This window comes from Epinephelus moara, chromosome 16 (assembly GCF_006386435.1).
Source record: "Epinephelus moara isolate mb chromosome 16, YSFRI_EMoa_1.0, whole genome shotgun sequence".
In the NCBI taxonomy this organism is placed as follows: domain Eukaryota; kingdom Metazoa; phylum Chordata; class Actinopteri; order Perciformes; family Serranidae; genus Epinephelus; species Epinephelus moara.
The window spans coordinates 21,294,075-21,306,961 of record NC_065521.1 but is presented as its reverse complement, the minus strand read 5'-3'; the positions used below and the strand labels follow the sequence as shown (position 1 = coordinate 21,306,961).

General features: G+C 42.3%; 3 protein-coding genes across 5 annotated transcripts; 1 reads left to right on the top strand and 2 right to left on the bottom strand.

The window, feature by feature from the left end:
- Positions 1–378: 378 nt before the first annotated feature.
- On the bottom strand, positions 379–2,499 carry LOC126403108 (protein phosphatase 1 regulatory subunit 3D-like). Its single transcript, XM_050065569.1, has 2 exons — positions 2,246–2,499; positions 379–1,923 (listed from the first exon to the last, which is right to left on the bottom strand). Exon 2 carries the CDS (start codon positions 1,893–1,895, stop codon positions 984–986), a length of 912 nt encoding a protein of 303 aa, XP_049921526.1. The 5' UTR covers positions 1,896–1,923; positions 2,246–2,499; the 3' UTR covers positions 379–983.
- Positions 2,500–2,729: 230 nt separating this feature from the next.
- fam217ba (family with sequence similarity 217 member Ba) lies at positions 2,730–6,603 on the top strand. Of its 2 annotated transcripts, none has more exons than XM_050065567.1 (4): positions 2,730–3,211; positions 3,309–3,455; positions 3,594–3,658; positions 3,765–6,603. In XM_050065567.1, the coding sequence occupies exons 1-4, from the start codon at positions 3,140–3,142 to the stop codon at positions 5,188–5,190; spliced, it is 1,710 nt and encodes a 569-aa protein (XP_049921524.1). In that variant the 5' UTR covers positions 2,730–3,139; the 3' UTR covers positions 5,191–6,603. The 2 variants fall into 2 exon arrangements, with proteins under 2 accessions (XP_049921524.1, XP_049921525.1); XM_050065568.1 differs by having other exon boundaries at positions 2,732–3,246; positions 3,356–3,455.
- A 313-nt stretch (positions 6,604–6,916) lies between these two features.
- Positions 6,917–12,145, bottom strand: ttll9 (tubulin tyrosine ligase-like family, member 9). Of its 2 annotated transcripts, XR_007571268.1 has the most exons (15): positions 12,028–12,145; positions 11,645–11,691; positions 11,465–11,557; positions 11,265–11,376; positions 10,938–11,123; positions 10,358–10,426; positions 10,157–10,247; positions 9,968–10,008; positions 9,795–9,882; positions 9,494–9,552; positions 9,204–9,400; positions 8,637–8,750; positions 8,165–8,289; positions 7,189–8,007; positions 6,917–7,016 (listed from the first exon to the last, which is right to left on the bottom strand). XR_007571268.1 is itself a non-coding variant. In XM_050065208.1 (14 exons), the coding sequence occupies exons 1-14, from the start codon at positions 12,040–12,042 to the stop codon at positions 7,937–7,939; spliced, it is 1,308 nt and encodes a 435-aa protein (XP_049921165.1). In that variant the 5' UTR covers positions 12,043–12,145; the 3' UTR covers positions 6,966–7,936. The 2 variants fall into 2 exon arrangements, 1 of the variants encoding a protein (XP_049921165.1); XM_050065208.1 differs by having other exon boundaries at positions 6,966–8,007.
- Between the last annotated feature and the right edge of the window lie 742 nt (positions 12,146–12,887).

Below are 12,887 nucleotides of genomic sequence, written 5' to 3'. Positions count from 1 at the left end.
CAGTGCTGGAGAGTACATTAAGACCAAGTCCCAATTTTCTTAATGATGAAACAACAATTATTTTGTTAGTATTCAGTCACTACATTTCCCATGAGTCTTTACACTTCCTGAGAACTGTTCTTGTTACAGTAAGTACATGTGGTGATAACCATATTTATATTAGCTGAAAACAAGCAAAAAAAACATGTTTTAGAATACTTTGTCACTAAGTATACATTATATTTAGAACATTTTTTCAGGAAGACTAAGTGAAAGCTATGACAAAACCTACTGAGTCACAGAAGTGGGTAGAAGATAGCCAGGAGAGCAGGTAGAACTTCAAATAAGAATATAAATGACACTACTATAATGTTAAATAATGATAATACAAGCTGAACATTTTGTGGAATTGTGCTTTATTGTTAAACAAAATACGCATTATTTTCTGATTCATCAAAATTGTATCTATTGCGTGGTTGTGGCATTTGGTTTGACAACATTTGACTCAAAAATAAACTCTGAATACAGAGCAAAATGGTTCAGCAGACCAAATTCCTGCTTTGTATAAAACTAGTTTAGGGTCAGTTACCCAACAGTGGACTGAAGTGCATTAATTTCACTGAATATTTACGCAACATTCGTGGGTGTTACTTCCATTTGATGTGCCCACTTAAAGTGCATTTTTAAAGTAGCCAGGAAAATCAACTCACAGAGTGCAATTTATAAGAAAGATAACACAAAAGTAAGACAGTGGCACCAAAGTTGGCATCAGGTAGAAGCACATTAGCATTTGTGTTGCTGACACTGACTACGTCTGTAGAGTTGACAGTTTACCTTGAATCCAACTTGCGTCAAAGAAATCTTTTGTTAGTCTAACAAAATCAACATTTTATATCACAAAGAAGTTCTGCATATTCAATTGGTCTTTGTGGCAACTGTCATAAAGTGCTCTAAATAGGCCTCGTCTACCCTTTTTTTAGTCAGCATCCTTTTTAGTGAGCGTCTTAAATGAAGTGCACCATGCTGTCCTCGCATTCTTTGGGCACAGCGAGCTTGTAGTTATGGCAGACTAACTTATAATTCTCTCCATCATTGTTGTCCCAGTATTCAGCCCCACAGACTCTGTATCGGATGGCAAACTGTAACACTGCCCCTGGCTGTAGGAATGGAGGAACAGGCAGGTGGAAACGAAATGTATCACAGCTGAACTGGCCCCCTCCTCCTTCCCAGGTCTTGGTGATGGTGGACACCCAAGAAGCTTTAGTTTCTGAGCAGCTCTTCCAGTCTGTAAACGAATAGCGGGCTGTGACATCTTTCTCAAAGTCCAAGTTCATGACCTGGGTGATTCCCATGACACCCAGCTCAAAACACAAGACTCTTTCCAGACACACTTTCTGCGCATGGAGGCGATGCAGGAATCCTTCCTGGTCACCGGGTTGTTGATTAAAAACCGGCTTCAAGTATGGCAAAGATATCTCAAGATGCTTTCCATCTGCCAACTCTGCATCCATCAGCAATCTGAAGGCAACATGATGTGGTATAAACGGATCCTCTCCAGATTTAAAAAGCTTGACGTCCTCCAGGTCGAGCCCCAAAGAGTCGACAAATCGTACGCCAACATTTCTACATTTCTTGTGTGTGGTGGAAGGCAGAGAGTGTGACCGCTGTAGGATGATGGGTTTAGGTATGGGTTCACAGGAGAGACTGCGGCGGAACTCTTGTTCCTTTGGCACAGAGACTCTGGGGCTTGGGGGGCGGATTGGAACTGGCTTCTTGACTGCATTAGGTTTGTCAGCTTGAAGCATTTGAGTCAGGTTAATAATCATACGGGGTCTTGAGACACTGCTGCATGAGCTGGACGCCTCCTCCTTTGCAGGGGGAATCCTCTCATGTCCAATGAACCACCCTTTATCCATGTTCTGTGGGAACAGCTGTCCTGCACACCTGCAAAGAAAGTTGTGAAACATAATATCAGGTTGCTTTTATCCCTGAAACACTCTTACCTAAAGCACAATGACCCAGTTATAACACCAGTGTACTCTTTTTACATACAAATGTGTGATATTATGATGCAAATTTTAAAAGAACAGCAATTTTTTGTGAATATAACAAAACATAAACACAGCAGCATATAAAGTGGGCGTGTTCTCTGAGAGTATGTGCGTAAATGCACACAGCCTATTCTGTCCTCTCTCTGCACACATACAGTGTTACACAAACTGCCTTTAATACGCTTCCAGAATATTAGACATTGACATCACCTCACCATATAAATAAATGGAGCGTTAGTTACACCTAAGTTGCAGGGTGTAGCCCAAGCTAGATCCTCCATTTGAAGTAGTATTTATTAGAGCTGCGCGTTTCCGTGCGTCACGGGGTCTCCGCTGTTGGCCACAATCACATAACCCGATCTGTAACTAGTAACCAGCTTCACAACTCCAAAAGACCCATGCATGATTGTGGCGTGCCCTCGATGGAGATCGGCTAACATGAGCGCAGTTAACAGGAAGCTTGAAACGGACCAGACAGCCCAGACGTTACATGGGAGATTGAGTGATTTGAGATGAGCAGTTGCGTTTGACTGCATTGTTTTTAGCTTGTTTTCGCAAACACCGTGTTGGCTTCTTCGACACATGCCTTTAACATTATTTATCAATATTAAGTTGTATTATTTAAGAGTGTTTGCGTATTTCGTTATAAAGAGCCACTGGTATGTTTTACTCCAAGTCCCATGATGCACCGCTGAGCCCACTCCGACACAAGCGGTGAGCCAGTAAGCAGCAGGTAAACAAACCTATCTGACTGGGACGGCGAGCCAAACAAAGCGTATGCGCCGTTTGACCGCCTTGCATTTTTAATGGCGAACAGGATGACAGTCGAAAAGGAGACACGTCTGCTGTCACCTCGTCATTGAAAATAACTGCCGGAATTTTAATTCACCAGAGAGGCGAGACGACGGCAACAGAGAAGGACGCGTTTAACCTGCAACGACTGTCGACATCTGCGCATGATGCATTGCAGCACTTTTGAGAAAATGGGTGTTTTTAGCCTCATTCTCAGGATAGAGTATCTGATCCGAGATGTCGGTTGGGTTCTTTAGCTACCGTGTCGTCTGATTGTGCTGGAGTCGAAACAACAATCCCCTCTGGCGACCTGCACCATGGGGCCCATCATGCAGGAGCGCACAGCATCCACGACACTGAAACGCGTCGTTTCCAAAGAAAAGATTCGGGTAAAATACACTGAAAACAGCGGGCCAGTAACCAGGTGGGCCTCATTTTACTGTCACACATCCAAGGCTAAATCAAATTTGTTATGTTTTGTCTCAGATGTGGATAAGAGGCGAGTCTGACAACACACTATCATGTTTCCACAGTTCAAAGAAAGGTAACAAGATGAAGAAAGCAGTGGGCCAGATGAAAAATGGCCTCCCCAGCCCAGGTCAGGATAAGGACACAGTGACAGCAGTGCAGAAGGTGAGTGAATGCCATCACGGTCAATTAAAGAGAGACAATGTCAACATCATGGTCACAGGAGAAGACAGTGATGCAGCATGTGTTGCTTCACAGAACTCAAGACATGAATAATCAATTTCCGTATTGATTGTCTTTCAGGGTGCACAGTCAAAAGGTGGCAGGGTCAAATCTGGCTCCACACGCAACACAAGCAAACTCTCCAGGTATGTCTGATGAGGAGTTTGCATTCTCACTGACTGCTTCCCTTCAAGTACAGTAAATCCCTAAATCCCCACCAGCTTTTCCTAACACTCATCTGTCTCCTTACAGCCCTGAAGAAGATGGAGATTTGAGACCTCAGCTTCGCAAACATTTATCCGTGCACAGGAAAGAGGAGCAGCGCGAAAATAAACGGGTGTCACAGTGCAGCAACGAGCTACACCCGAATCGTGGGGGGATGGGGAAAAATCGGCGAGCCCTCTCCCTGCCTCTCTCCCCAATATCAGGGCTGCGACACACGCCATCACAGCCCCTTACACACTCCCCAGCCCCCACCCCTGAGGCGCTACAGCAGCAGTACAACCAGAAGGATGATGACACTGACAGTGCCAGTGATCTGTCAGACTCTGAGAGGCTGCCTGTGCTGCCCTCTCCCTGCACCCCCTGCACCCCTCCTCACCTTAACCTCCGGGCGGAGGTCATCAACACTAATGACTTTCCGCCGGACTTCCCAGGACCACATGGGGCTGTGTGTGATGAGGATGAGAGTGAGAAACCCAGCTACAGCTACCCAGACTTTCTGCCTCCTCCCTTCAACAGCTGGAGCCTGAGACAGCTGGCGGTGTTTCTTCACACGGAGGGCCGTGGGGCCCCCCGGCCCAAGCCTGTAGGCCACTTGGAGAAGTACCTGGAGAGGCTGCTGCAGCTGGAGTGGCTCCAGATCCAAACAGTGCAAGCGGAGAGCAGCCGTCCGCCTGGGACCCGCTCAAGGCCACAGGGCTTCCCTTCTGCCACCACCGCTCACCCCCCCAGGCCTCACACAGCTCCACCATCCCGACTCAACTCCCCTAAAGGGCTGCGGCACAGCCAGCGAGCCTTCCCATTTGCACCTGTCAACAACCCCCCATCCCCTGCTTCAACCCAGCAACAGCACTCCCGCTTTCCAGTTTGCCCTCACTGTCACATTCGCTACCCGTTGTGCAATGGAAGCTGCTCTGCCTATGCCTACCAGCGTCACTCAAGGCTCAGCCCGCTGCTTGAGCGCAGAGCCAAACCTGGAGCACCAGCGAAGAGGAGCAGCAGCGAGACCCGGGCGACCTCAACAGAAGGCCGGAGCCCTGGAGGACAAGGTGGAGGAGCCCAGACCCCAGTTAGCCCCTCGGCTGGAAGGAGTCACCTCAGGCACATGCAGGCCGCAGGCAACGCCCGAAAGCAACCCCAGGAATCTGGAACTAACGCAAACAGCAGAGGTCAAGTGAGAAAAAGCCGAATCAGAGCTAACTCTGAGACAGATGTGAAAAAGGAGCCTTGTGGGAGTAAAACAGCTGGTGCAGAGAAACGGGTCTTTGCTGCGAGTAAGCGAGAGGTCATCACCTCCAAGAGGGTAGAGAAGGACTGGCAGAGGACAGAGGCGGTGGGTCAGGCCTCGAAAACTGCCATGAAGAGAGCAGCTAAAGAGCCGCAGTCTCTCTCCAAAGCTCCACTTGGTAATAAGCAGAATGGCAAAACAAAAAATGTGCACTTTGTTGCGAAGTAACCCCTATAAACCTACAGTATACTGCTTTATTAGCGATTACCTGGTACAGGAGCTTGAACCTATGCCTGCTTTCTGTGTACTCTGTGTAATACTAACATGTTGTAACTGTTGTACAGCGGTCTAAATCAGTCAGTGGCATACTGCCTTCAAAAGGTCACAACTAACAACAGGTTGAGCAGCTAGAGTAGAGATAAAAACAGCAATGATTTAAAAATATGACACTTAAATAGAACAGAATTCTACACGCTGTATTTCATCTCAAATGTACAGTAGGTATACAGTCATAATGTTAGACTGTGTTTTGACAGGAGGCTCATTATGACCTGGAGCACTACTAGGATTTAAACACAGCTTTTATGTAAATTGAACTCTGCTGCACTGCACATCATCATCTCTCAGTATACTACTAATAGGCATAAAATAAGCATCTACTCTACCACTGGACAGCTTTCAGCATAAGTAAACCATCGTGAAGTTTGACAGAGATCATTACATTTTAGTCAGCCAATACAACCATAGCCGTTACTAGTGGAGTCTGTGATGTTGGAATGTATTTGTTTTCAATGCTCTTACTTTACTCGATGTTGCATTTTATATTTTCTTTGGTGCCTCATGTTTTTGAGACATATGTTCTGTTAAAGCATCTTTTGGCTGAAAAGAAGGAGGCACAATAACTGGTGGTGTACTGCAGTGATGTAATTTGTTTGACATATATCTGTGCAATGGTTTAACATTTTTGGTTCCAAGGGCTTTTCATGTTTGAACAGCTTGAATTGTAGTCTATGATAATATACTGTATTTTGCATAGAGCTGAGCTCTTTCTATCATTGAAGACAGTGTAATGTTTGCTACGAATGTAAATGCATATTTTTCCAAATTTTATATACCATAGTTATATTTATGAAAAGTGTCGTGGTTGACTTGTAATCATCATTGTCATTATTCTGTTTACATCGTCACGCACAAAAACAAAAATATTTAGTCAAAGAGCTGAATGTAACTTAATGTCCTCCGTGCTGTACCATTGGCCATCCCTGTGATTCAATGGAATTCCAACACAACATAGCTGTTAACGCTGGTAATGTCATACATATCACCTCCATATCACACTGCATACTTGAAGTCTTTAGAAGATTGTGTTTACATTAGAGTGTCTTTATCTGTTTGTTGTGATTTACCATGTGCACTTGATTCGTGGAAACACTACATCAGTGTAAATAATGTGATATGTATTCAGATTGCACCTCTTAATAATCCTGTAAAGTATCAAAGCCATAGATAAGGGGCCAGGAGGGGCGGTGTTATTATAAAAATGTACATTATGTCAACACGCACGCAGAAAGATTGTGGTATGTATTTTCTCAATGTTGAATGCAAGTATTTGTAAGGCATAGAAATAAATGTTTTGCACTCAAGAGATATTGACCCACTGGTTATTCTTTGGAGACACTATCCCAAACTTAACCAGCCTTATACCCCTTTTCGACAGTCATGTGCTGGCTTGGATTTGCTTGGTCCCAGCACAGCAGGGATGTGCATTTCTATTACAACGGGACGACATTCGTGAAGGTGTGTCTTAGTCTGATGATGGCTTGTCTTGAGCGATGATGTTTAAAGGCAGCACTCTGATCCATGGCTTAAGTCCTGTTAATTTTGTTGCACGTGTTTTTCCATCACACAGCAGGACAGGTAAAGAAAGTTTACCTGTTGGAGGTGAGCTGTTTGCAGAGGTGCAGTAAGAGTCTGTTGTCTGCAGCTCTTCATCAACATCTCACTGTGGCTGTTTCTGATTTTCCTCTTCCTCCCTGCCGTATTATTAGACCTGTCTTTATTAAAGAAAAGGCACTAGCAAAGTTAAAAATGCAGTGACAGTGACATGCAGTAACGCATTTCATTCCCTAGGAGAGAAACTCCAAACCACATAGATTCAGTTAGAAGCTACAAAAGTACTGAGAGTTGAACACGGAGACTTTGAAAAACGCCTTCCTCTCTGGTCACCTGCAGACAGAGGTGACTAGAGTCTCGCAACACACACGTTTGTTTGTGCGGGGGGAGAATGGGGGTTGTCGAGGGCCCAGCTTTTGGATCTACTTCGGAGAAGGTCCATCTCTGGCGCAGCTTGGCGTGGCCAGTCTTAACTTGCAATTGAAACACAAATCAGCAACATGGCTTTACTCAGCGCAGCCAAGAGTGACAATGGAAGAAAGGTATTAGAGGTCCAGTGTGTAGGATTTAGTGGCATCTAGTGGTGAGGTTGCAGAACTGAAATATCTCCTGTGTGCCAAGCGTGTAGAACTACGGTAACCAATGCATAAAACATGGATGGCCCTATCTAGAGCCCATGTTTGGGTTGTCTGTTCTGGGCTACTGTAGAACAACATGACGTACTCTGTGGGAGAGGACCTGCTCTGTATGTAGATGGTAATGAATTGTTATTTTCAGGTGAATTCAAACCAATGGGAAAATAGTTATGACTATTATATTACCATTTCTGCCAATAAATTCCCCTAAATCCTACACACCGGCATTTTAACTCTGTAAATGAACGTACTACACCATTTCCTGTAGTTTTACAAATGTGGTTTTCATTCATTTGCATATTCAGATTTCATCCTAGGTGCACAGAAAGCTCATTTTGTATGAATTATTACTTATGTTTTTCAGTTATTTGTATTCACTGCCCTCCCCCAAACACATATACACATACAAACTACTATAATAGTGGGACATAAAAATGATGGGTGTGTTACATCCTCTTCTGGCCTGGAAATGGTTTCAGAAGCCGGCGAAGCTGCTTCTCTCTGTCGTTTACACACCCTGCAACAGAACATGTACACCATACATTTGTTGCAGTTATTAAAAATAAAACGATAAAGGTGTTTCCATGTTTAATTACCATAGTCTTATTTACATGTACTGTTGCACATGCACCTGTTTTACATCTCAATAAGTTTGCATTAACAACGCAGGTTACCTAAGTGTGTGTTGGCAGTGAAACATGAACCGCCAATTGTTTCTAGGTTGACATCCTCTCTATAGACGGGCCCATCGTTCCACATGAGATCATAGCCACCCACCCTCTTCTCCTTGCCAGTCAGCCTAATGAGAAAAAACACACAGTTAATTAGAACGCAGCAGCAGCATGGTGGCAAAAGATAAAAGGGAGTCATCTTATCAGCTGTTGTACAGCACTCACCTTGTGATATGAGGGGGACTGTAGCAAATTGTTTATTGTAGCAATAACACAATCTGTTAAAGTACATCTTCCCACCCATGTTTATTACTTTCAAATATACCATAACCCAAGATTATACTTCACAATTTGTATAGAGTGGTGAATATCAATTAAGAATGTGACGTCTATAATGAATGGAGGGGCAGAGAGCTCTTGCATCTTGTTCCCTGATGACAAAAATGCAAACACACAGTGACAGAGATGCCTTTACCTTCCCTCCATATCAACCACGTTCAGTGTGTCTTCCAGGAGCCGGCACTTCATCTCGTAATCCTCTTGACTACTGGGTGTGTGCGACGGAGAGGCGTTCACTTCAATTAGCCACCTGCAAAAAGACGGAGGTGATGACATTCACCAAACATGTACTTAGCCTTATGAGCGGGCATTACGCCGACTCAAGAGCACATCCACATCCACGACTGGATTGTTAGGTGAGTACAAGCAATATGTGCACTGGAGAGAGGCACTGTCATTTCTGTGTTTTATAATTTACAGCAGGATTACATCACACCTGCCAATTGTTGAGATACACTGTGCAGATTTATGGCGTTATTCGTACGTTTATTTATGCAGTCTAACACTAGCAGATTTACTGCTTTGTTTTCAAGCATTCAGGATTGGAAGTAAACCCTTTGCCATGTTTACTTGTCTGTACATGTGCTTGTCTTTGCTTCGTTGTGAGCATGCGTGCCTTAGTGCATGATTGCAAGTAGTGGATATTTGTGGGCGATGATGCATTTTTGCTATGCTTGCAGTGTATGACTGTAGGAGCACTTACGGTTTGAGGTTCTGATCCAGTAGAATGTCGTACCCGTAGAGCTCAAAGCAGTGTTTGTCATTTATAATGACCTTCTGTACACTCTGTAGACTGCGGACAAAGATGTTATCCATCTCTTTAAACAGGGACTCTACCGTCTCTCTGCCGTGCTTTGCAGTCAGGTATCTTCGAAGCTGTTGCATCTGCCACTTACATCCCTGTTTAGGAGGATTAAAGAGGAGATAGAATTTGTTGAAAATATGCAGCGATACAATCTTTGACCTATTCTCTGAGGTTATTGAATTACACACCTTTTCAGGATCATAGTCTGGCGCTGTTTTCTGAACAGCCACATTCGTGAGGTGCATATCTGAAGAGTGGCATTAAGTAGAGTTTGGGAACTTAAGTGACGTAATCACGCTTTCCATGGGGATGTGGATGAAAGGGACAGAATTAGGAACAACAGCCTCGGAAATTGGGTCAAACCGGGCTATTTAAAACTGACTTTGCTTGAATATTTCATTAGACAAAGGCTCAACTTGTTAAGGCATGACTCAGAAACAGACTAACACATGAGTGTATTCAAATGAGCAGAGAGAAAGAAAAGGATACACTTGTCATCAATACTGCTGAGGGAGAAGCGGGTGCTTGAGAAGCGGCCAAAGCCATCTCGATAAAGCCAGGCCTTTAAGGGAACATACTGAAACACAAACACACATGCACAAACACTGCTTCACACGTACACTTTATATTAAACACTGTGATGTATAAGGTCCAGTACGTACGGATGTGACCAGCACATAGACCCTCAGATCAAATTTCCTGCCTGTGGAGACAAAAAGCAAGCAGAGACATATGTAATTCTATTTTCTCATTAATTCAAAATTTGTATGTTTTTATTTTTGTTAATTATTTGTTAGCACATTGGATGGTTTTTAAATTAAACATATAATTTTTGAAATTCAGTTTATTACCATTAATTAGGTAGGGGTTCTCTATATAGCGCTGTGCCACATAGCTTTCCGCTTGAGCTGCATCCTTCTGTTCCTCTGAGCGGGTGCCATCCTGTGTAAACACACAGTTATTAATCTGAATATGTGGGTGTGCAGGCAGAATTTCTGTTTTTAGGTTTTTTAATTTGCACCCAATTGCTTGACGAAATAAACATACATTACCTTCTTCCAGTCCATGATGTCTTTCAGTTTCCTGAACAGGAAAATGCCTTTCCCTTGAGATTTTGCTACCTAAATGAAAATACCAGTTAATTTTCATGACTGAAATGTAATTGGGTTCTAACTTAAAGGAGAACCATACAATTAAATAAAATATATATATGTTGATATTATGGTCTAACACAGTCCGAAAATATTAGTAAACATGAATAACTCTGTCCTAGATCCAAAAATATGAGTGCTAAAACTCAAATTTGTGATGCCATCAGGTATAAAGTCTGGAGCTGCTCCACGGGTAATAAATTAGGAAAGATGTTATTGATGACACCGAGAACACCCAGGAGAATGTTCTGAGTATACGAGTACATTTTCAGTTTCATGACTGAAAACACTGCAATAGAATAAAGCTCATTTGGGTATAAAAAAGCAAATATTGAATTAACCTTCCAAGGCTATTGGAATAACAAACTGGAATTATTTATTTAGGTGGTGTTCCCCTTTAACTTTAGTTTCTGAGGTCATCCAAATACTACATCAACAATTTTATGGCACTGCATTACACATATGGTCTGCTTTAGCTAACCGGCTTCATGATCCAAGTGCTGCCAGGGTTTCTTTTGAATTCCTCTACAAAGAGATGATATTCGCTGGGCAGTGCGAAGGTGCAGGGGAAAAAGTCACATTTGGCTGCCTCCATGCGGCCAACATCCCTTTCAAGAGTTTTCCGGTATCTTTTGAGGTTTTTCACCATGAGGTTCTTGCGAGTCAGCTGTAAAACATAGACACACAGAAACACATTAAAATACTACATGACCTTTGATGATATGAATGATATGTATGTGTATATATATGATTATTACTGTTAAAAACTCCAGTGTACAGTCTTGAAGCTAGACAGATGCTGCCTTACCTCATAATGGTTGCGAAAGTGGTTTATCCTTACATGTTCCTCCATGTAGGAATGGTCAAAGTTCTCCCTGAGCCAGCCCACATCACACCAGTTAAAGTCCCACTCTCCTTCACTGTGAGAGGAAGAGCAGATACCAGATTCAAGCCACAAATATGACAGAGGGGCTGATATAGTGATGATGAATAGTCAGAGCTACTCACTCTTTGACTTCAATCCAACCTGGCCTTTGGCGCAGGACATCCTGTATGGTGTTCAGCAGGCCACATTTGTAACGCACACAGCTTCTTCCCTCCCTGAGCAGACATTGTAACATGTCAGTAGTCTGTTGCCGTACTAGTTAACAGCTGTTCATTTGTGACCAACTTACAAACAACACTCACCGCTCCTCACTTTTGTTGTAGTCATATGAGCCTTTGTATCCGGAAGTCTGCAATGGTGAAGACAGCAAAACAACATTTAGCCCCATAGTTTAGGATACAATATTTAATTATACACTTTACACCTGCAATTTTCCTGGTTTGCCAACAGCTAACGTTAGCGTTTGTTAACCCTAAAACCACTACCTTATTCCTCCTAAACAGTTATATGTAGTCTTAAATACAACCCTGTACTACTCTTTATTAACTTAGGGGTACGCATTCATGCTAACTGGAACTTTACTAACAAACTAGCTAGGGCATTATTATGTTAGTAAGTAAGTGTTATTTTGTTAGTAAGAAAGCCTACAAGTCAACAAAATGTACACACAGTGCTTCCTGTTTACCTTATACTTTGACATAGAGGCGCACGCTATGTAATTTTAGAAAAATAGGATAGTAAACTAGCGTTATATTAACGTATGCGTAAGTAGCATCCAGTTAGCAGTTAAGCTAGCTAGTCCTAGCGGAGTTTGACAGCCGTTGTCATGGTAACCACATCACCGAGCGACAAAGGGAATGTCCTGATGTGCTTTCCGTAGAGTTCGGAATCCACATATAATCAAATTTGTAGTTTCCTTATTTTTAAAATAATGTAGAATTCTTAAGATGAATTACAGAAATATGACAACAACAATATATACGTTCATTATAATAAAATAATAAATAAAATAAAACATGTTTCACACAAATATCGAGAGCCTTTATCAATTTTAGAAAAAAAAAAAAGGGTGAACCTGTATTATTTTTCTTTCACTTGACAGATGTGGGTTTGGTCAATATGCTTCTTGAATTATGTTGACATTTAATTTTTACAATTTTTTTAAAAAGAGTTATTACAGTTTTATATTATGCAATTAGTCTTAATCCATCAGATTGTATTACAAATATCAGAACTTTGAGTTTACATTAACAGTAGTGAGTTACCTGTAATAGTAAAGGTACTGGCTTCATAAACATATAACATAAATGCAAAAACGTTACACTCATCATCATCCCACACCTTTACTATAAAATCACCACTAAGTGGCGCCAAAACCTCATCTAACCCAGAGGAATAGTCCCTTATTTGTGGCATATTGTCTGTTGATTTATTTTGGTCTAAAATTGATATTAGAGTTTAATTTCAGATCAAGATATTACATGCTTAATCACAGCAACCAACACATCTACTTATTTTCTGCTAATCCTTGTGTATTCTCTATTT